Here is a 23,041-nt window from a genome sequence, read left to right as displayed (position 1 = left end):
CGAGCTGCTGCTGCTGCCTGTTGGTGCGAGGAGGGTGAATCCTGTGGTGGTTCTGTATGTACCCACGGAAGAACACAAAGTAAACATACTGAACTCCTGACAGCCAGCTCATTTCCTAGTCTAATTCGGTGAGGCTTCCTTGGCATAATAACATGTACAAATATTACCAAACCGCAAAAAGTCAGTACTCTCTGATACAACACAATTTTCACTTCATAACTAAAATACGCAGATGCTCCAAAGCCATCCCGTATATTAGGATGCATTTTAATGTTATGAGCTGAGATCATCTCTGGCCTCTCCAAACTGGGGACCCCCAGCACTCCCTGGGGATCCTGAAAGTATGCTTGGGATTCAGCTTCTTAAATTCCTTTTTCTTTACAAAATTGGTAGCAAGCTGCCAAATTACCCACTTCCCACCAGTTTTAGGTATTCAACAGATGAAAGCAAATGTTTCTGTTGAAATAGACAGTAGATTTTTAAGCAAGCTCATTAGGTACCTTTATTATTTTTTTACAGTTGACAGCACAGACTGTTTTGCTCCGTATCATTGTTGCATGACATTCCATTTGGCACAGGGTTTATTTTTAGCCAGAGACTATCAAAAGCATTTTTCAGTAGGACTGTCACTGCTCTTGAACAAGGAATCATTTTACTGCAGGAACTTTGCTGAAACAAAGAAGATATATTGGACAAATGGGAAATTATAAATCTAGACCAACCCAAACTTGCACTGGTAATTAATGTTGCTTTTTTAAATGCAATATACCATACATCCATCTGCAAGAAGCAAATGATATTTCAGGAAATAACTCATTGCTAGTTTACTTTTGAGTTCAAGGTTAAGGTATTGTACGGCTTAACCCAAATGGCATATATAGTCTGTAAAAGAAGACAAAAAGCTAGTAAACTAAATTTCTCTGTGCAATCGTATAAGATCATATTAACTTAGATTATTGTGGTGATTTAACTCATACTTCATTAGAAAAACCTTTAAACTTCCAACCTTTTTATGCTGTGTGTCTATGCTAAGATTTAGGAAATAAGAACTAACAAACGCAACCTAAGGTTTAAGTTTTCTCTTGTTCAGTTAAAAATATTTCTGATAAGGATTCATATGTATTAGTTGTCTATGAAATCAGTATATATGTGTCTATATTGGTTGCAGCAAGAATGGTTTAATAGCTGTAATATTTTAAACTTTCATACTTTAATAGAAAAATATATGAAACTGTACGATTGGATGTTTAAAAATCAAGTGCTTTGGTTACTGGGACATTATGATTTGAGTTCCTGGGTTTTATACGTTTTGAAGTGTTTTATGAATCAGGGTTTTTTTGTTGTTAGATGAATGGAAGAAGAAAGTTAGTGAATCGTATGCTATAATCATAGAACGATTAGAAGATGACCTGCAAATCAAAGAAAAGGAGCTGGCAGAACTGAAGCATGTTTTTAGGTAAAATGTTCTGGAAACCTGCTTATGAATTTCTTTCAAATGAGTATTTGCTGTCAAACAGTATTTTCAGTTTCAGGTGTTTTCTTATGGAAGGAGTTTCTCACATATGGAATGCATGTTCTTTAATGTCTATTTTTGGGAATATGTCGTTACAGTTCTGGGCCAGAGTCCCACAGCATAGTACCAAAATTAGGGGCTGTTAATTACTGATGCCAATATTTCATAACAAACACCTATATACTTTTGTAAATGAATTAGCTTTAATGGGATGTCTAATTTTGTTGTGTACTTTTCAGTTTTGCTAATGTGTTTCTTCAGACAGGAATATTGCTGAAGTAACAAATTTTGAACAAGCACAAAAGCAGATTATCTTCTGAAAGTTGATTTCAAATTCATGATTGTAATCACTTTCTCAGGACAGCACATGCTAACAACCAAGTTCACTCGACCAAGTAACATGCTTACATGTTCATTATCTGAAAAGCTTAAATAGAGAAAACACCCAGCTCACTGACTGTGAATAAGTTAAGTAAATGATCAGGTAAATAATTCCAGACATCAAAACCACTTGAAAAAATAGGGGTTTCTAGTCAGAAATAAATCACAAGCTCAAAAAAGCTAAACTGGTCATATAAATTATTCATCATGCTTACTTTCAGCTAGTATAATTACCACTGTTTGAGCCTGTTAAGTGAAAGACGACACTGGGCTTTCACTGCAGTATGCTGACCCTTTTGGCCATGATCCAGTATGGTACTTCGATACTTGCCTCATTTTAAGCCTCTTTAGTAGTAAAACCAATTATCTTAACAAATTGGAGCCAGAGTACTCTCTATTTTAGTTAAGCAAGACAACTGAGTATATGGTGAAAGTGCTTAATTCCTGCATTAGGCATATAAGAGAAAAGAAACAACTTTAAGGTTAGCAGACCTTTGGCAGTTCAGCTTATCAGTCTATCTTACTGCCCCATGTAATTCTCGTTAAGATGTCAGCCAGACTCCTCTTCTTAGATAAAGAGCACTGCTTTTTTCCACGGAAGGAGTGGGAATTAATGATACTGGTTACATTGCATTGGAAAGGCTTTTTTTTCAGTCAGGCTTGAGGAATCAGCCAGTGATTTCCGTTCCAAAAGCTGCCTTCACCCATGAGTAATGAAATCAGTCAGATTTTGTGAGTATCTAAAATCCAGATCTGTCCTGTGTAAAAGATCAGTCTTGACTAGATGAAAAACTTTTCTACAGTAGCAGTGGCTATTTTCAGAAGACTTCTCATCTCTGAAGTAGCAGAGGAATTAATAGGGTTTTCTCCCATTATTAAAACAAAACTATTTATTAAAAAACATTAGGGCTGAGAAACTGGGTGCTTGTTGGAAGCTAAGGCAAAGAAGGTAATTTGCCTGATGGAAATGAAATAAGTAGCTGTTAAAGTCCCTGCTCTGAAAGATTTGTCATATCGATAGGACAAAAGTGACAGCGCCTGGCAGAGGAAAAACTGTCAGCATCCCCATTTTACACTCTGGGAACCCATGCACAGATCAAGGGATAAATTGTCCAGTGCCATAGAAAAAAACCAATAGTTGCAATAGTGAAAAGTAAGTTTATAAGTAGCATGACACCTGTCACTTCTTGGATAAAAGTTTTCCCTATTCTATTCCTGTATCTCAGAGCTATTATTGCAATGGTTTCCTAAAAAGACCACCGTAAAAATAAAAAGTCAGAATTTCATTTCCCCAAAATATGTAATTATGTCTTCAGAAAGGAATTAGGAGGACACCTAGATAAAACTGGGCCCTGAGTGTAGTCATTTGAGCTAGTTTTAATTTTCAATATAGGCCTTTTAATTGCAGCTTTTAATATATAAAACTCCTTGCAATATTTTCCCACAAAAACATTAAAATTTCACCAGTTTATAAGAACTCAAATCGTATTAAAATGGAATATCATTAAGAAAAAAACCTGAAACTTTTTATTATTATTTTTCAAATTGGAAGAAGAGGAAAATTTAAGTGTATCGCTAAAATGGTAAAACCTGGATTCTTAACCACACAATAAGTGCTAGGAATATGAATTTTTAATTGAATAAAGACGAAAATTGAAGCAGGAGACATGACTTTACAGCACAATAACATTCTGTGATTTTGAGACTTGCAGAATTCATCCTTCAAACAAAGCAACGCATTCCACCATGCAGTCACTGTAGTGCATCAATACCTACGGTGTGTACAGCCATGCAGACCCAACATGTTACAGCAAAGACAAGTTAACTAAAAGGACTTGTTTCCCACAACCTGAAATTTATTTTTCCCTCGGTTGCCCCTGAAGGAAAACCTGAAGAATAGATGAGCCTTATATCACTATCATTAATCACAGTATGTCAGAGAAGAATTGCATGAAGATAAAACATATTTGAAGAATGAGATTTTATTTTTACTGAGCAAAACATTTTCCACATTAGTAAAGTGGAAGTGGTAGATGAAGGGCTGTCACCGAACAAAGGTAAATGTGACTATAATGTGTGAAAAAAATGTTCCATACAGAAGCAGTTTACATTTAGGACATAAAAAAATGAGATTCCTTAACACGTGATACCCATCTTATAAGGAATGCCTATGAAAATCTAGACTGATGTAAGAATTAATCTCGCTGAGGCACACAGTTTTGGCAAAATAAGTCCAATTCTTGCATTTATAAATAAATACTATGCTCTATTTTTATCAGGCCCATGTCCTTTTCAAACCATGCACTGTTCCTGAACATTATAAAACTCAATAATGACAGCAGGCATTCAGGAGTTTCCGTCAGAGTGGTCTTTCAGATAGAAAAGTATTTTCCAAAAAGCTAGCTTTTATGAGAAAAAAATTGTCAAAATTTCTCACAAGGAAAATATTTAATTTTTGTGTATTTAATATTTAATTACAATTTATTTAATTTGAGTTAGAATTGCTAAATTATTTACTTACCAGCACGAGACTTTGTACATGTGTAATTCACACCACCATTTTCTTCTGTGGACGGACGTTCTTGGAGACGCACTCCTCCTGTACGGCAGTATGGGTGCTCCTCATTCTGCCCAGTCCCTAAGTGATTGCAGTGGTCATGGCACTGGATGCCTCAGCATGCAGGAGATCCCATCCTGAAGCCCACCCTCTAAAGAACATACTCAGAGCCCAAAGTACAATTTCTGTGGGTTTAATGGGTCACTTTGCAATCTGATAGCTCTCAAACCACTCCACTAAACTGGAAAAGTAACTTTCAAATTCTGGAAGTTAAAATGGTTTCTTTCAAAATAAAACGCAGAAAAATGCAGCGGTTTAACATTTCCAAATTAGTTTTGTCACACTTCGTGAAAAAGAGTATGAAAACACAGGTTTTATTCCTGGTTTAGAATGATAACACACATTGAACAAGCAGAATTTCTTTTAGGATAGACTTAACTAAGAGAATTCTATTTAAAGAATAAATTATTGAAATATTTATTGAAAGAAAAGGCCTAAGTGTCACCCTGCTTAACAGGGGCCATCTTGCTAAGGGGAACTTCGCATAGGTTTATATTTTAAAAAGAGAAAGAAATATTAAAACCTTCTTTTTAATTGTAACCGGGTTAAATATGTTTAACAGTGCTACTCACTCAGGATGGATTTAGAGATACACACATCTAAGTGTTCTGCTAAACCATGATCATTGTTATACTGCATGGAAAAAAACCTAAACTTCTATTGACAGGCTGAAATCAGCATTCTCCACAAAAATATTAATTGCTATGTGTATTTAATTTTCAACAAATGTAATTACTTAGAATGTTTGACGGAGCAGTAACAAGTCAATCTGTGCTAAAGGAAACCCATGAGACTCGACAACAAAAGCTAAAATGTTCAAGTATGGTAATCATTTAACAATCTGTAAGTAAAAATAGCGATCATTTTCCTTCACACTTTTCAGAAGCTCTCTTCACTGTTTAAAAAATAAATGTGACACTTCAGACATTCAGGAGTTTTTCAAGTAAAGCTATAATGCATATTTAGATAGGACTTATGACCAGAAGTGGGTATAGCTTTAGTTATGGAGAGGTTACTGCTCTCTCATAATATAATGGGCTATTAACTATGTGAAATAAAGATGTCCAGTCGCAATGCCCACAATCTTATACACAGATACCATTCATGTTTCTTTGTAAAACTAGAAGCATCTTTAGGTTACTATCCATTCCCTTTACTGCCAGCTTTTCTAGCTTTATTTTATGAAGTACTTTATTTTTGAGCTTTGACAGGTGGTGTATGACAGGAAAAGGAGAATGGAAATTAATGAATTATAAAATTGCATAGGTTGTAACATTTTAATGTATGTTCTTTTTTTTTCGCTAAAAAAGAACAGAGCATTGAATACAAATGTTGAATGTCTTTTTCAATGAGTCAGACTTCATATGGATCCTATTTAAGAGTTATTATGTTAGAACTGTGTTAATAATAATCACTTCATTTTAATTATTCATTTCATCCTTGTGTGGCCTAGAGAGCGCCATGAAATCATTAAGCTATATGAAAATCTAACACCGTACCAAAAATGTGGAAGAAAATTAAACACTAAATTGAGCTTCATTTTGTCAGCATCACAATATGTAAGTGACATTTGGTTGTCAGAATTGTTGAAAATTTTAAGTGCAAACATGCCTTTCCTTAGTAGGATGTGAGTACAAACTGTAATATTTTAATTGTTTATATCAAAACCAGAAATACAAGTTAATGGGAAGTCAAAATGAGGATCTATAACTTATTTTAAAGTTCTGTTTTAATATATCACATTCCAGTGCAATAAACCAAAGCAGAAAAACAGTGCTATAAAATTATACCAGTCTGCTGAACATTACGGGGTCCGTGTTCCTTCTGATGCCTTAACATAACTGTCAGTAATGGGTGTTTTGAGGAAAGGTGAGAGTCCCATCCTGGCACGGCTGCTCCCCAGCCCCACTCCAGCCCCTCCTGTCCTGTCCTCTCAGGTCTCAGACACCCACAGATCTTCTTAGGACTTAGTGCGCTATTAGAACTGCAAATCCTCAGCCAGAAATGTAACTTTTAGAAAGACTGCTTCATTCCTCAAAATGCTTTAGAAACATTTTTCCTTTAATCATTGCCAAATTTTTGTCTGAGCTTTGGTTACCTTTCTTCCGTGTACGTGCTTCTGTAGTGTTTCCATGTATTGGCTGTACAGTGCTTCTATGATCTCATTTGGGGGACATAAACTTACTTTCTGAAAGGCTTTTTCTGGTTATTCTTTTGACTTGACTTGTTTGCCTCTAGTTCTGTGCATGTCCTGCTCATCATACATAGATCTTTAAAATATTTCTTAGTTATTATTACATCAATAAAGAAACTGGTTTTGTGTGGATTATTTATATTTCTAAAGAGTCTTTCCTCTTTTTCCCTCTAATTTAGCTGAATTTAGAATGTATATACTGTGACTGAATAGCAGGATTGTTCAGAAAACAATAAATCTGGACTACTCACTTGATATCAGTAAAGTATTTCTAGATTTACAGAGTGTAAACTGGTATAAATTTAGCCCTGTGTCTCAAAAAAAAAATTGTATCGAGGTTTCTTTTTTAAATGTTTTCCAAATGAAAGAAACTGTGCTGAAAGATGAAAACAGTAATCATCTGTAAAATCTCTTTTTTCAGCTCTGATGAAGCCTTCTGCAAAGTCAATTTAAATTACCGCACAGAAAATGGGCTCTCTCTTCTTCATTTATGTTGCATATGTGGGGGTATGTATTTGAAATATGATGTTCTTTAAACATTCTATTTACATGGCTACCGATTTGTTCTGTCTAATAACTGTCAGGAAGATTATATTTTCAGTGAATTTCTTTCTGTGTTGTGCTTGTTGACAGTTGGATAAGCATCCGTAAACATTACTTTAAACTCTGTTGCCAAGGGGGTTGAATCAAGGTACACTGAACCCCATTATAGCTGATTCTTCAGTCCAAGAAAAGTTTTGGTTGATAATGTAGCATGTTTTACTACAGGTGTTCAACTAATTCAAAATTACTTGCTATATGCATTAGTTAATCAATCCATACTCATCTAGTATTGCTCTACATTTCTGTATTCTGTCCATGGTACAGACTTCAGGCTAGGGAGCTAGTTTTAGCAATACTTTGCCATACATACAACATCTATTTTTCTAGTGTAATGAAAATATCTGTATTTTATTTCATGGTGATTAAAAGACAAATAACTCAAATGCTTCAGTGAAAAATATCAGCTGATAGGATTTTTGCAGATAGCAAATCAGAGTACGCAAGAAAAGAGTACAAGATGTCTTCTGGGATGTTCATAAAAACATACTAATGATGGAATTTTCCACTCTGATCCACATTGCTGCTCTGTTACCCACATAGTGAGTCATTAGTTCATGCACACACTTTGCACTTGTTATAAAATTTTCAGCAAAAATTGGCTGAGGGAGGCAAAGAGAATTTTACCCTAAGGTTTCAGCTCTGCAAAGTACTTACTAATAACATGCATAAACAATTTGCTCAATCTTAGTTAGATGCTATCATGAAGGAGGACCTGATCCTGCACTGCTGAAAACTTTACTCTTAATTTCAGAAAGTGCAAGATCATATCCAAAGACGACATCGGTACCTGGTAACATTAGAGCAATTGGTGGGATTGCTGAGAGGAAGTTTAAGACAACATACACTGTTAAATAATTAGGTACGGTATGTGAATACTTGAAGGAGGGAGAGAAGCTATAAGATCCGACATTGTCCTTGATTACTGTCGTAAGTATTCAGAAGGCAGATACATTTTTTGAGATCATCACTGTGCATCAGAAAGCTAAGAGTAAAGCTACCTGTCCATGCTGACATTCATTAGCATCCCTCAAAGCGACTGTCCCTGTAATAATTTCGAGTAGAGAGGGAGAGCAGTGCTTCCATTCTGAAAGGGCAAAGGAGTTAAGTGTCTGAGAAACCAGAGATTCTGGAAGCATCTGCTAGTTTATGGAGTTCTTTGCAGCATGGTCTGGATGCTAAGAGAGGAGTTTGCTTCTTTAGAAGGTCAACTATCCTTAACAAATCCTTATTAAAGTGTGAACAAACAGTGAGCCAGTACATGGCCAGATCTGCAACTGTCCCCGTGGATAAGGGTATGGTGCCAAATTCCATTTTGAGGTTTCACAGGATATATTTTATGGCTTGCCTCAGGTCGGCAGATGAGCTACCTATTTCTCTTTGCTTTCAAACTCACACAGAAGTTTCTTACTTCATCTGCATCCTATTTTCTGTAAAAGACTTTGTTTTCCAATTTTCTTTCTAAAGGTAACAAATCACATATTAGAACTCTTATGCTAAAAGGACTGCGCCCATCCAGATTAACAAGAAATGGATTTACAGCTCTGCACTTGGCAGCTTATAAGGTAAATTATTTTGAATAGAATTAATGAAAAGAAATCAGAACTGAGCAGCTTAGTCTGAACTATCTAGTTGAACTCTCTAGTTGCAACTTCTGGTGAAAATATAAATTTCACATCTATGGTGCATTGGAAAATGACCTATAAAGAGCCCATGCACAGGAAATCAGCATGTGCTTTTGCAATATCAGCCACAAGGATATGATATTGCTTTGGAAATATTGATTAAATCATGCAATGCAACTCAAGATAGAAGAGTGTTCTTTTTATTTTTATAGCTATTAATAGAAACAATCTCAAAGGACTTTATTTTACAATTTCTCTCTTTTTTGCTTCTTTTTCATTGTTCCTCCTCAAGTTCCACATTCAGTTTCAATATTAATTTTCTTCACTATTATATTTATCTTTTAAGACTCAACAATAACAATAGCAAGGAATAAAGTGAACAAAGACAGCATTTTCCTAAAGAATTGTTATGATTCTTATTTTGAGATGAAGCATCTTAGAAACTTAATCCATGTATAGGCTAGCCCCTATAGCACTTAGCTTTTTAGAGGGAACTCAGATCAAATTTAGGAGTTTATAGTCCAGACTGTAATGTTCAACCCTTATATGTCCCGTAGGTGCCACAAAGTCGTAACAGCCTCTATTTCTTCTGCAAAGCTCGCATGGCAGATACCATTCTGATTTGCTGTATGTTCAAAGCTGACAGAAGGTTAAGTAGGTTGGCACCCGTGTGCCACTCTTGATCCATAAGTGGTGTTCCTCACTCTGTTACAAGAGGACACAGATGTGGTAGATGATCTTTAACCCAAATGCCCAATTCCAAATGCAGCAGGAATCATCACAGTCACAGTCATTCTCCTTCAAAAGCCGACCTGTGGAAGAGGAGATGGTTTGCCTTCTATTAGGTAATAATCTGATAATTAGAATATCTGTCCAGAGAGAAGACCAAAGCCTCTCTTGGAGAGAATTCAAACTCATGTTGCCAATCAGTAAGCTATGGCTGTCCTGGAGTGAGCATGCAATCAGCTTTCCCATGGAAATGAACGGGAGGGTCATTAAAAGAGTGAGAGTGAAGGGAAAGCCTGACATAGGTTGAGTAATGACAGTATTGCCTGGGACACATGGCATACAGTCACCAGTATTATTTGTGCAAGGAAGACACTGAACCGCCAAGGTAGCAATGTTTTAGCTGTTGTAGAGGCGGGTAGGAGTGGAAAGAAAGAAGAGATGCAAGCAGCAGCTTTTGTAATTTTGTCTGAAGTTGGGAAGAAAGACGCGCCCTTACTTCCAATGTTTGCTATGGACAAGCTAAGCCAATTTCCTGCTCCAAATGCTGGATTTCGTTAATCCCATCACTGGAACTCTGAACTTGGCCCAGGTGTGTAAAGGGGTGGTTATTAAATAGGCTGAAGACTCAATGATGGAGCCGGATACCTAAAAGTTACGATATGCTGTGGATGCCATGGATGCCTTATGCTCTGCATCTCCATGGCTTAACTCTGTATATTTGCACCGTAAGCTACCTTCCTCTCCCAGTTACTATAATATGCGCACTTGCTGTATATTGCATTATGTCTTGGAATTCCTATGTTAGTTTAATTTTACAACCACTGGTACCAATTAGCTATGCAAGCTGTAAAGTGATGACAATAGTCAAATCTTATACATCATGGGATGAAGTGATGGTTTACAGCAATCATAAAAGAAACTTTCCCCCATGCACAATGTTGCATAATTAGCCAATTGCCTTGGAAGAATTTCTCTGCCTTTCTTTAATGTCAATCTCAGTGAATGGTTTCCAATTAATAATTTAGTTGAAGATAAAAACTCCTTTGTTTAAAAGGACCTTTATAACATATTTCTAGGGTGTTTTCATTACTGGGGAATAGTTTCACTTTGCTATCAAATCTTGTTTTGTCTGTTTTCCCTGCACTGTAAAGTTGATATACCTCTTGCATCCACTTAGGCAAAAAACTGTATCAGCAACTTACTTAATCACTCAAGTGATGTGATACAATATCCAATATCTTTTTCAGGTTGCACAAAGATAAGTAAACTATTGAGAATTTTGGGATCTAAAATAAAATGCAATATAACATTTCTCCCCTAAGTGACATTTTGAGACTTTAAGATTTACCATGACTTACCCAACAACAGCTTTTGTTGTATTATAGTTCTTTTCTAAGTAAAATATGAAGGACCCCAGAGATACCTCAGAAACAATGAAGCAATGTATGTTGAGACAGGGCAACTTCTTGTGAAACCCCTTCACTTCTTCTTATCTATAATCTGAATATTCTGTGGCATTTCATAACAGTGAAACAGAACTAGGAAAACTGGACTGAGTCACTAATTAGAACAGAACATTTCTAGATAGTTCAAACTCATCCTGTCTTCCCAGGCTGCATAATGTCCAATCCATTATGCAACCAAGTACCATGCTTCCTGATCTAAAACTATTTGACAGGAAAAGTGATCTGTCCATTCTTATCAAAGAGAAATTCCTATTATTTCCTGGAAATAGAAAAACCATTTCAGTATGAACAAATGTTAAGCTTTCACAGACACATTTTAACTGCTGCTTCTCTGGCATTGATTCATTCTTGCCCTTCTTTTAGTGTCTACTTCGAAGAGGTATAGAACAATGAGGAAGTTTGGAGCTTTTAGCATCTCTTTTGCCCCTGTGTTGTGTGCATTTCTTCTTAGGAAACAATGAAAATAAATTGGACAAGGCTCACCTCTGGTCTGGATGATGGTGGAAGGCAGATCCCCAAGAAGTGAAAATTATGATAGCTCTAGTTGGTGCAGTTAGAACAAGTGATGGTGAGAAAGATGGCCTAGTTTCTCCTGCGAGTTCTGCCATTGCCCCCAGACAAATCATTTTACTTCTCTGTGTTTAATTTCACTATTTGTAAAGGAGAATTTATTAACAGTCATACTGCCTGGGAATTATGACTCTTAATGTGTTTCTCAAGTTTATTCTTATTACTATCATTTGATAGTGCCTATTGCTGCTGTTATACCTGGAAGAAGTCATAGCAAAAGTTGTGTGCATGACAGGAAAGAAGTGAAACAATATGAAAAATAAGCTCACGGTTCAGAATTTGGCATACATGCTATATATTTATCCTGGAACTCCTCGGGCGCCCTTCTTCTGTGTTAGGTACTGTAGTGTTTTGACATTTAAACAGTTTGTGTGAGCACTTAGTAATGGCTTGGAGACTAAGAGATCTTTAAAGACATCATCAAATCAGAACAGAGACTGTTTTTTAAAGATACAGGCTTTAGTATAGCAAAAGAGAGACTTCTGGCGCCTGGGACAAGTCTTCCCACCACTCCTTTCCTTGCACACTTGTGCTCCTGGGGTCATGGTTAGTCTCTTTTCTTGAAATGCAGCAGCGTAATAGCTAGGGAAGCCTAGACATATACAGCTCTCTTTGGCTCCCTCCCTGTAATTGTTAGAGCTGTGTCCCAGAGATAACATGTTTTAAATGCATACCTTTTAGGACAATGCAGAACTGTTAACAGCACTGCTGCATGGTGGAGCTGACATTCAGCAAGTTGGGTATGGAGCTTTGACAGCCCTTCACATTGCCACAATCGCCGGTCATCATAAGGTATGTTTCTTCTTTTCTGTACAGGGAATTATATAAGTGAGTGCTAATATTAGCAGGTCATTTTATTTTAGATTGATGCCATTCAAAACAACACTCAGTATTGGTTTAGTACCGCTAAATTTTATTTAATTTTTTTGTACCTTGTGGGAAAATCATATCTGCATATATTTTTCCATTGAACAAACATGCACAAAGGACATAGATCTGTTTGTACATCTCTTACCTTTATATAAATGTCTTTAAAGTCTTGGCAATAAATGGCATTGTTTTCTAAATATCAGAAGTGTTAACGAACAGATACATGAAGAAACACACTCACTCATACATGTCAGGATTTCTGAAACTGGATATGGAGTGAGGCTTCCAAATACTGTCGTTCTGAGTGTGAAGGAAGCACAGCAAAAGAGTTTTATTCCCTCTTCTAGGTGTCACGGGCTCTGCTTCACAGCTCTGTGATTTTTGCTTCAGAGAGGGACAGAGGTTCTCAGTTTAGAGCTATTTTATACTTTGGATTAGTACAAAGAAAACTGTTGTCAGGGTAAGTCATTTGTAGCGTGAATCTCAAACATCCATATTGATAAGTCTCCTATGGGTTAGAGACTTATCACTATGGGGAGCAGAGGAAGGAAGAGAGGGATAAGATTCCCTAGATGCCTATAATTAGGCCTTTCCCTTTCTAGACATGCTGTCTGTCATGAATCTGTTTTCTTATCATTTACCACCTCAGTTCAGTCATTTCACACATCATCTCATTTCTGTCACCTTGGCAACAGCTCACTCAGTGTAATTTATTTATTTTTTTAATCTCTTAAAGTACTGGGTGTGCAAAATTACCTTAGTAATGAAGGGGTTATGACTGTAAATGCACTCATGAATTCAGGTACTTCACTTCTTAATCTCCTTTGGGTCCATTAAGCAAGCAAAGATTTTGTCCTCTGCTTGAGTAGAAGTGTTAACTTATACATAGTGCTGGACTAATTTATGGAGACGGAAACATTAGGATTCTTTAAAGAGAGATAATCAGCAAGAAATGCAAGAAAAAATAACTAAGTACAAAGGAGGAAATATAGATTATATTAATACTTGCCTTTAAGCTGTGAATTTAGTTGTGCATTTAGACTTATAAATTCACTTCAAGTATAAGAGTTTGGCTGGATGACTAGAACAAAACATGTGCGGTTTTCAACAGAATAGAAGAACCTCTATGTATGTACATGGCAAGGATATGCATATAGAAATAGTTACATAGTTATGTATTGAAAGAGAGAAAAGACATTTCTTTTCAAACAGACAGTTTTGTTCAGGAAGTGCTAACTCTTTAGAAATTTTCTGTACTATCTCAAGAAATCTGCCAACATTTAAATACCTGGTCTGAGAAACTATGGGGCTAGCCACTGAAGTTCAGCTGAGGGAAGGTGATACTTCTTCATTTAGACAGTTTAGATTTTCTTTGACTTGTTTCTGTTTAGTCTGAAGAAATTATCAGATCTCTGGGTCAGTAACAATATGCCAGATTTTCTATTTTATTTAGAATTTCAAAGATGCTGATAGATCCCTACTGGAATTTGCAGTCAGGATTTTAATTTCCAATTAAGTTAATTACATATCCGAATTACTTTGAAGCTTTTGAAAACTACACCGGGCACCCTTTGCAAATTTTTGCACTTAATAACTTTGAGTATTTCATCTTGTGTGTTAACTACACGTAGACACGGATAGAGACAGTACCTAAAATCACAGTAGTCATTACAGGGCTCAAAGTTCTTTGGAATCTATGGACACTGATGCACATAATGGTACCAACAGTAAAGTAGTCACTGGGAGAAACAAGCCGCGCTTTGCAAATCCAGCTCTGAACAGCTTGCATACCAGCACTTTTGCAAGCGCTAGTAAGAACTGTATACCCTCAGTAAATTTTCTACTATAGCTTGGCTGCAAAAGGCTGCCTAATTGTGCGAGTGAAGGAGGCAGAGATTTACTGGAGCAACAGTTTTAGCGCTAGTTAATGTAATGAGTACATGGTAAGTCCCACAAGGGGGCTGTGTCAATGTAAAAGTTCCCCCCATTTCTAATGGAAATATACATTATGCTGTTTCACCCTCTTAAGGGCTATATATATTTTTTTATATATATATATGTGTGTGTGTATATGTGTGTGTGTGTGTGTGCATGTATACTTTGTCTGCTGGGGACCTTTCCCAGGCTTGTGGGCCATCAAGGGCAACTGAGGATACTGATGAATTTAGCTTTACATTGCCGCCTCCAAACTGGTTCCAAAATGATTTGAATCTGACAGGTATGTTTGCACTTCTTGTTAAAGACACAATGCATAAAGACACCGTTGGTGACAACCTTGCGTTACCTAGAGAGTCTGTGTGTGAAGAAGGTTAAGCTGAAAAAGGTTAAAACAATTTATGGGTGGTCACACCAAGGAACTCAATTAAAAAACTGTTAGCCTTCAGTGTTTCAGTCAGCAACTCCAACAGTGATCAGGGGACAAATCAATCTGTAGCATCTGTTTATGCCAGTGAGTGAGGAAGCATGCTAGCAGGGCAAGCTAACCATTTATATTTTGAAGGTCAGCTCTCCAGGTGGGAGAACAAGGCTCCTCGGTGTGTCTGCGCACAAGCGAGGCTGAGAGCAAGCGGGGATGGAGGTGTTTGCATTGTAGCATTACATCCCTGAGCTCACAGGGCATCGTGACATTCCCTTCAAGTACACATAGAGCTCTTTTTATTAGCTTAATGGACATCCTTCCTTGTGAATCCTATTACTAAAAAACAGATAAGGAACCACCATATCCAATTGTCCTGTGCAAGAATTATAATGGAGATATTAACCAGAGTCTTAACTCTTTAATGATCTTTTTCACTTTTATGGAGTATGTATTTAATATTTCCTCAGTGGGAAATACAAAGTACTCTTCTCTGCATTGGGGTTTCAAGGAATTTTTAAAATGTCTGGGCCTTGTCCTGCAAATGTCAAAGGAAGGTCTGCTATTTGTCTCGTGTCTTTAGCGCCTACTGAGGTTATTGAAAAATAAGGGTGCTCAGCATCCGACAAGGATAAGAAATAACTTATTATGAGTGGTTTTGAAAAGCCCCTTATTTCTTCCTTGGGAATGATCAGATCTTTATCAGAAGTATTCTCCATAATGGAGTGGGAGTCTATATAACTCATTTGGTTCACCTGCTGGTCTGGGGACTGAAGATTTATAGTCCAAGTGAAGGCTTTTTCTTTCCTTCTTTTTATAGCTTTGAAATTTTCAGTCAACTGAGAATATCCTCTGCTAGATTAAATAGCTTATTTTGTCTACAATTTCATGGAAATTCATGGAAATATGGAATAATTTTTTCACCCCCCTAAAAAAAAGAATAAATTTAAGAAAAAGCAAATAGATTTTTGGTCATCTTCCTAATTCCAATAAGATAAATAATTATTTATTTATAAATAATTGTTTATACCATTAAATAAATAAATAACAGAGGTATACACATCAATCCATGCAACACAGTCTTTTACTACAGAAGAGGACCAACTGTATTTAAGAGAAAGATAGAGACAACTGGGGGAAAAATTGCTTTGCTCCCCATTTCCCTGAAGAGTCAGTCTGTGGCTTTTGCTCCATCACCACACCTGAAACCACTAGAGTGATCAGTTCTCTGAAATTAGGATACTGAAGGCCATCAGCATCAATGGGATGTTCCAACTCATTTGAGCCAGTGTGGTGTATAAATATTTCATCTGCTCTGTGATTTAGTGACGTATTTTACTTCACCAAAACTATGCTGTTTGCTTATTTTATGTATTAATGGAAATTGCAGTTCTCAATGGGAAGAATGAAAAATTAATGAAAAATTATAAAATAAGCTGATGACCGTATTAGAAACATCACCAAATAAGTTTAATAAATTTCTCATTGTCTGCTATTTTGAAAATATTAAATGTTTCCAGCCCAGGGAGGTCATTGCTAAATTAATAATGCATGTGCCTCATACACATTTATGTGTTGTCCAGTATTACCACGTTGGAAAACCAGTATCATTGCCTATTTCATTTTGTAAATTAAAGTTGTCATTCGGAGATTACAATACCTACAGATGTGTGAACGGGACTGAGGGTTACAGGCACGGTGAACCAGTGCTACTTAATTTTTGCAACCTGCAAACCTGAGAATCTAAAGTGTGAATGTGTTTGTGACAAGGACCTGTTGGGGAAAAGGGAGTTAGTCCCATCTTACAGATTTTCTACAGTAATAAATCCCTTTTCATTTACAAATCATATGTTACATCAGCATGTTTGTCACCTCCTGTCTTCACTGGAATTTTGCTAGTAATAGGAGTACATTCAAATGATTTAAGAAACCTTGAAAAACTAAATTTATTTGAGCCTATTTAAATGGTTCACAAAGTCCCCATTTTCTTCTTCCATTCCCTGCATTTTATGCTAATGCTGCATCTTCCCAGCCCTTTGTTTTATCTGACACTAATTTTTCAGACCTTTTCAGAATCATTCTAGAACTAGGAATGCAGAAATGGTATTCACACGGCATCAATATACGTGACTACACAAGCTGCAAGATAATGGGCAATCAAAGATTCTACGAATTTGCCTGTCTGAGAATCCGACCAGTGACAAAGAGGACTGGAGCTCACGAGTTTTGAATTCAGTAGCTATTTTTAATAGCTACCAACAAACTGTCCAGACTGAATGAAGTGAAGGAAGCTTTTTACAGCCCACAAATGAGAGCACGAGGTGTTTGGCAAACACAAGAGAAAAAACATTGAGTTGTGGCTCAGTAAAGGAGCTTACATTAACCTGATGATGTGAACTTGTCTGAAAACAGTGACAAACTTTGACAATACTTTTCTCCAGCTGTGCTTTCTTCCCAAGAAAGTCCTGGGCAGAAAATTTGTGTGTGACCCATTTTTAAGCTGGAAGAAGTCAAAGTAAATGCAACATTTTAAAACTATGTTAAATTCACAGTGATCTCTTTGCCCAGAACAGTTACCTTATAGTAATATTGCACAAAAACATTTAAACTATTCTGTGTCTAGCACCTACCAATATCGGCAAAATATAAAAAAAATTGCATTCTTTGGCTAGCCTGTAGCAAAAACCATCCTGTTTACATTTCAAGGAACCAGTACCTGCATCTTTCATTAGTGATTTATCTGTGACCTGTGTTTCATCTGATTGGAACAGCTAAGATAAAAGAACCTGCAAAAGCTTACTGCTGGTCTGATGTCTGTCCTCGTGTCTTACAGAAAAGCACATATTAAATATTCCAGTAGACTTTTTCCTAAGAAAGACAATTAATTGTACATTCATCAGCAAGTTGTATTTAAAACATTCAGAACCCCCTTTAGCAGTTTTTTAGTTCAGTCTGATAGCTTTTGTTCTAAAATTCTTACATATACATGGAGAGTTAGGAGTTGTAAGAATTTAATGCAAAGGCACTTTGCAGGACATGACTGATCATATCTACATTTGCTAAATTGGAGGGAATTAGGCAAATACTTGCCACTAATCGTGTTTTTATTTTAATAGTTTATTTAATAAAGAAACTCTGAAAATCATGATAGATTCTTTAGATATTTTAGTGAAAGTCTGTACACAGGCTAGCACTGGTGCAAAGGCCTTAACTGTTGAAGTTGTCTTCTTATTTAAATTTTACCTGCTAAAAAGTCAATAATCATTGATTTTATTTTCTTAGAGGATTTCTCATCCCTTGCCCTTGTCCAAAAGACAAAGTCCTTATGTAGTCTCTCATGTTTTATTTTGTTGACTCCTTCTAACCTTCAGAGCAGCTTAATTAATTGTCTTTGAAGTGAACATAATTGACTTGAATGTTCAAAAAGCTTCTGAATAAACCTTTCATAAGAGAATTTTAAGAAAAATTACAAAGTAAGAGTATTGTTCAAAGTATTCGAAGTATCATTTTGAATTAAAAATTGGTTATGCGAGGAGAAGGGGAGCAGTTGTTTCACTCATTCTCTGGGCTGTGCCACTGTGAACCCAGCCCAGGAAGCTGCCAGACACCTTTGCGGCCAGACCGTCCAGCTGGCTCAAGTTCAGCCTGCTGTCCACCAGGGTCCCGAGGTCCTTTCCAGCAGAGCTGCTCCACAGCCAGGCAGTCCACAGCCTGTGCTGTCGCAATAGAGGATTTTGTGTTTGTCGTTGTTGAACTTCGTATGGGTCATGTTGGTCCATTCCTCCAGCCTGTCTGGGTCCCTCTGGATGGCAGCCCCACCCTCAAGTGTACTGAGGACATAATGTGATGTCCTCTACCAACATGACGAGAGTACCCTCCATTGCTGCCTCCAGGACCATTGCTAAAGGTATTAAACAGGACAGGTCCCAGTATAGACCCCTGTAGTACACAATTTGATATTAGCCTCGAGGCAGAGTACAACTTTTTAACTGCTACCCTCCAAGCCCCATCATCTAACCGTTTTTTCACACACCTAATTTTGCACCCATCCAGACCATAAGATCTCAGCTTTGCTACAAGCATATTTGGGAAACAGTGTTGAAAACCATGCTGAAGTCAAAGTAAATGGCATTCACTGTTCTCCCTTCACCCAAAAATCCAGTCATTTTATCATAGAGGACAATCAGGTTGGTCAGGCAAGACTTACTCTTGGTAAACCTGTGCTGACTGTACCCAGTCACATTGAGCCACTGAGAGGTTAAAGATCTCTCCTCTCTCCCTTCCCTTCCCTTCCCTTCCCTTCCCTTCCCTTCCCTTCCCTTCCCTTCCCTTCCCTTCCCTTCCCTTCCCTTCCCTTCCCTTCCCTTCCCTTCCCTTCCCTTCCCTTCCCTTCCCTTCCCTTCCCTTCCCTTCCCTTCCCTTCCCTTCCCTTCCCTTCCCTTCCCTTCCCTTCCCTTCCCTTCCCTTCCCTTCCCTTCCCTTCCCTTCCCTTCCCCTCCCCTCCCCTCCCCTCCCCTCCCCTCCCCTCCCCTCCCTTCCCTTCCCTTCCCTTCCCTTCCCTTCCCTTCCCTTCCCTTCCCTTCCCTTCCCTTCCCTTCCCTTCCCTTCCCTTCCCTTCCCTTCCCTTCCCTTCCCTTACCTTCCCTTACCTTCCCTCCCCTCCCCTCCCCTCCCCTCCCCTCCCCTCCCTTCCCTTCCCTTCCCTTCCCTTCCCTTCCCTTCCCTTCCCTTCCCTTCCCTTCCCTTCCCTTCCCTTCCCTCCCCTTCCCTTCCCTCTGGGCTGTGATGATGACTACAGACCTTAGCTGACCATTGCAGTTTTCAGTTCTGTTGACCCCTTGCAAAACTAAATGAAGTCAGCAAGAGCTGCTTTCTCTGCAGCTTGAAAATTTCCCATATGTTATGAGCTGCACCTTTAGTCATAGTCTGTCTCCTAAGGATAAAAGCCTTTTTTTGGTCTTTCTATGAGAATGTAAAGCTCTTTTTGCATCTGAAATTTTCCCCTTACTTTCTGAAGTAATTTTATCCTTGCACATCATTCCAGCATACCCACCTACTTGTAATGCCTGTGACAACTTTCAGTGTTTTCTAAGATTCCATTCTTCTTTCTTAGAAAGGTAGCTTGTCTGTGAAACTATCAAGATTGTCTCTGTACCCCTCTCATCATTTACACTTGAGTGGAGTTTGCTTAATATGACTCACAGAATTCTTTTTATCAGGAGATCACAAAGTAGCTAGCATGGTTGCCATTTCTACAGCCTGGAGAAATGTGTCAAAATTCATCTAGTTTTAAGTTTATCATCAGAGCTGGATCCACATTACTCAACAGAGTTTCTTCACCTTGAAGATACACCTTGAAGCTTGTAGATGAATCTTCATTTTGAATTCCAGCTTCCAAAGAGATTAAGGAGAATCTGAGTTGTGGTCACAGCCCTGAGTATGTTATAGCCTCACAGTTGCATGCCTAAATTAAAACCAAACTGATCCAAAGAAGTTTCAACCATATTCTTGTAAAAGCTACAGGTCCAAACATCTCTTTTCAGAGCCAACAGCTACAACTTCAGTTTTATGATAGTAGTTTGCTGAAAAAATGTCTAAGATGAATCACTCAAAAGTCACCAAGCCATTAAATCGCAGGGTAACTGGCTCTGTGTTCTTCACCTCTGGTCCACCAAGCTACTAGTACACTGAAAATTGTCTGGACATGGGATGCACAACGGAGGGAGTTGGTTGTATTAACCAACCAGTAACTGAGCATGTTCTTTAGTTACTACTTGAACACATTAACACTCTCCCAGTAAATGCATGTGTTAAGGCTGTTACTGAGCTGTTCTTCAGCTGATATAAGGGTAGGCAGCTTCTCTAAAGATCTCAGGGTTCTTTCATAAGATTTTTTTTATGGAATCAAACTCTTCTTCAAGATCCATAGCAAAAGGATGCACAGCAAAAGGATGTCAACGCACATGAGATTTAGCAAGGGAAATTCTGGGTGGGGGGATCACAATGAGAGTGGTGCAGCACTGAAAGCTTTCTAGAGAGGATGCAGAACCTCCATCCTGGGAAATAATCAAAATTCAACTGGACAAGGCCCTGAGCCACCTGATCTTTGAAATTAGTCCTTGCTTTGATCAAAAGGGTGGACTAAACACCTCCAGAAGACCCTTCCAACCTAAATCATTCTATGATTCATTGTCTCCATTTCTTTCAAATGTGGACTTTACTTTCCCTGGGGGCTGACCAGCTGGAAGGCAGCTTTGCAGAAATGGACCTAGGAGTCCTGGTCGACAACAAGTTGAATGTGAACTAACAATGTGCCCTTTCAGTAAAAGACATCCTGGGCTGCATTAGGAATAGTGCTGCCAGCAGGTTGAGGGAGGTGATTATTCCCCTCTGTTCAGTACTGGTGAGGCAACACCCTGGAGTACTGTGTCCAGTGCTAGGCTCCCAGAGAAGAGAGACACAGATGTACTGGAGTGAGTCCAGCAAAGAACTATGAAGGTGGTTCATGGATTGGAGCATCTGACATAGAGGAGAAGCTGACAGAGCTGGGATTGTTCAGCCTGGAGCAGAGGGAGCTCGGGAGGGGGTGTGTGTGGGGGGTGGATCTTATCAATGTGTACAAATACTTGAGGGGGGGAGTAAAGAAGAGGGAGCCAGACTCTTCTCAGAGGTGCCCAGTGTCAGGATGCCATTTAAAATGCCATTTAAACAGAAGAAAAGGCTTTTTTACTATGAAGGTACTCAAACACTGGAAGAGGTTTCCAGGGAGATTGTGGAGTCTCCATCCTTAGAGACTGGACAATATTCAAAACCTGACTGGACATGACCCTGAGACACCTGATCTAGGAGACACTGTAGGGGCATTGGACTGGACAATCTCCAGAGCTCCCTTCCAACCTCAATGGTTATGTGATTCTGTGTCATCCGCAGAGTCTGGCTATGGCTGCTGGGGATGCTGTTCATCCCCAGGTTTGCCTTCATTCAGGAGTACTCTCACTCCTGCCAGCTCCCACCTTGTCCCTTGCAACATGCTGAGAACTCACGTGTCTCTGGAGCACCACCACAGCAGCCAAAGACAAACATTAGTGTTTGTGGGGCTTGTTTGTGATCTAACTCACAGGCGATGCTCACTGCTTATCCCATTCACACCAGACTTTCTTCTGTCCCTGCCTAGTATGCTCCCAGGATACTTGTAGCTTCTGGAAAAAAATATCAGACACAGAGGGCCAACATTCCCCATCATTTGTACTCAGAGAGGTGCTGAAGAATAATTCCACAGGAACACAGCAATCCTCGCCTCCTCCAGCCTCTCTTCAATAGAAGGGCTTAGTCCTTGCAACACTTACTTAGGTGCCTCCTATAATGTGCTGGACTTGTTGAAGCCCTTGGATTCTGAAGAGACAGAAATGGCCCTGCAATGCTGCTTCCAGGGGAGGCTTACAGCTGATACCATAGTGAAATGGTTAAAACTAATGGGAAATAGACACACTTGAATATGTCAGGGAATGGACCTTACGCAGAAAATGTATTGTCAGTCCCACGGAAAAAATGTATTTCAATTTAAATTGTGTAAAGAAATAATCCCTGTATACTAATGCTGCTTGGTAACAGGTTTCACTCTCTGAGTACTTGAGAATGACAGGGATTTAAATTATTGGCCCCATTGCTGCATGTGTGAAATGATTTGGTGGTCTCAGCTTAGATAACCGTTGACAGAAATGTGCATCATCGCAGCTAGCATTAATTGGCATCATCGGTGGAAGTCTCAATGGGGAGGTACAGGTATAAATAGTATAGCATAGAAGCTGGCCATTTCCCCTTCTTTGTCATTTCTTCCAATTGCCAGGGAGGTGTTTCCCAGTTGCTCACTGTACTGTGGGTGATTCACAGTCCAGCATCTTCGATCATCATTAGACTCAAAAATTAACATTCATCAAAATTATTTGTAGAACTGCTCAAATAATCCATGGCACAAGCCCCTTAGCGTGCATAAAGACTCCCTTGTGCTTCAAAAAAATTAGCAGCCCTTAGGTTTCAATATATAATCCAAGGTGGTTTCATTCAGACTTCTATTTTGACAGTTATTCAGAAAGCCAATGTTTGATAATTCATAGCTGTCC

General features: G+C 38.3%; 1 protein-coding gene across 4 annotated transcripts in view; it reads left to right on the top strand.

Annotated features, from left to right (window-relative positions):
- The first annotated feature begins 645 nt into the window (after window positions 1-645).
- The window catches only part of LOC143161198 (serine/threonine-protein kinase TNNI3K), a 101,244-nt gene continuing 78,848 nt past the window's right edge, over window positions 646-23,041 (top strand). For 3 of the 4 annotated variants that reach the window (XM_076339915.1, XM_076339917.1, XM_076339918.1), the window contains exons 1-5: window positions 646-736; window positions 1,348-1,456; window positions 7,127-7,212; window positions 8,773-8,870; window positions 12,377-12,487. In XM_076339915.1, coding sequence (XP_076196030.1) covers window positions 697-736; window positions 1,348-1,456; window positions 7,127-7,212; window positions 8,773-8,870; window positions 12,377-12,487 — 444 coding nt within the window. In that variant the 5' untranslated portion in view covers window positions 646-696. The remainder of the gene's footprint in view (window positions 737-1,347; window positions 1,457-7,126; window positions 7,213-8,772; window positions 8,871-12,376; window positions 12,488-23,041) is intronic. The other variant, XM_076339919.1, reaches the window with a different exon arrangement.

The sequence above is a fragment of the Aptenodytes patagonicus genome, chromosome 5 (genome assembly GCF_965638725.1).
Source record: "Aptenodytes patagonicus chromosome 5, bAptPat1.pri.cur, whole genome shotgun sequence".
Classification (NCBI taxonomy): Eukaryota; Metazoa; Chordata; class Aves; order Sphenisciformes; family Spheniscidae; genus Aptenodytes; species Aptenodytes patagonicus.
Note: the sequence above shows the minus strand (reverse complement) of the source record. Positions and strands in the feature narration are given on the sequence as shown.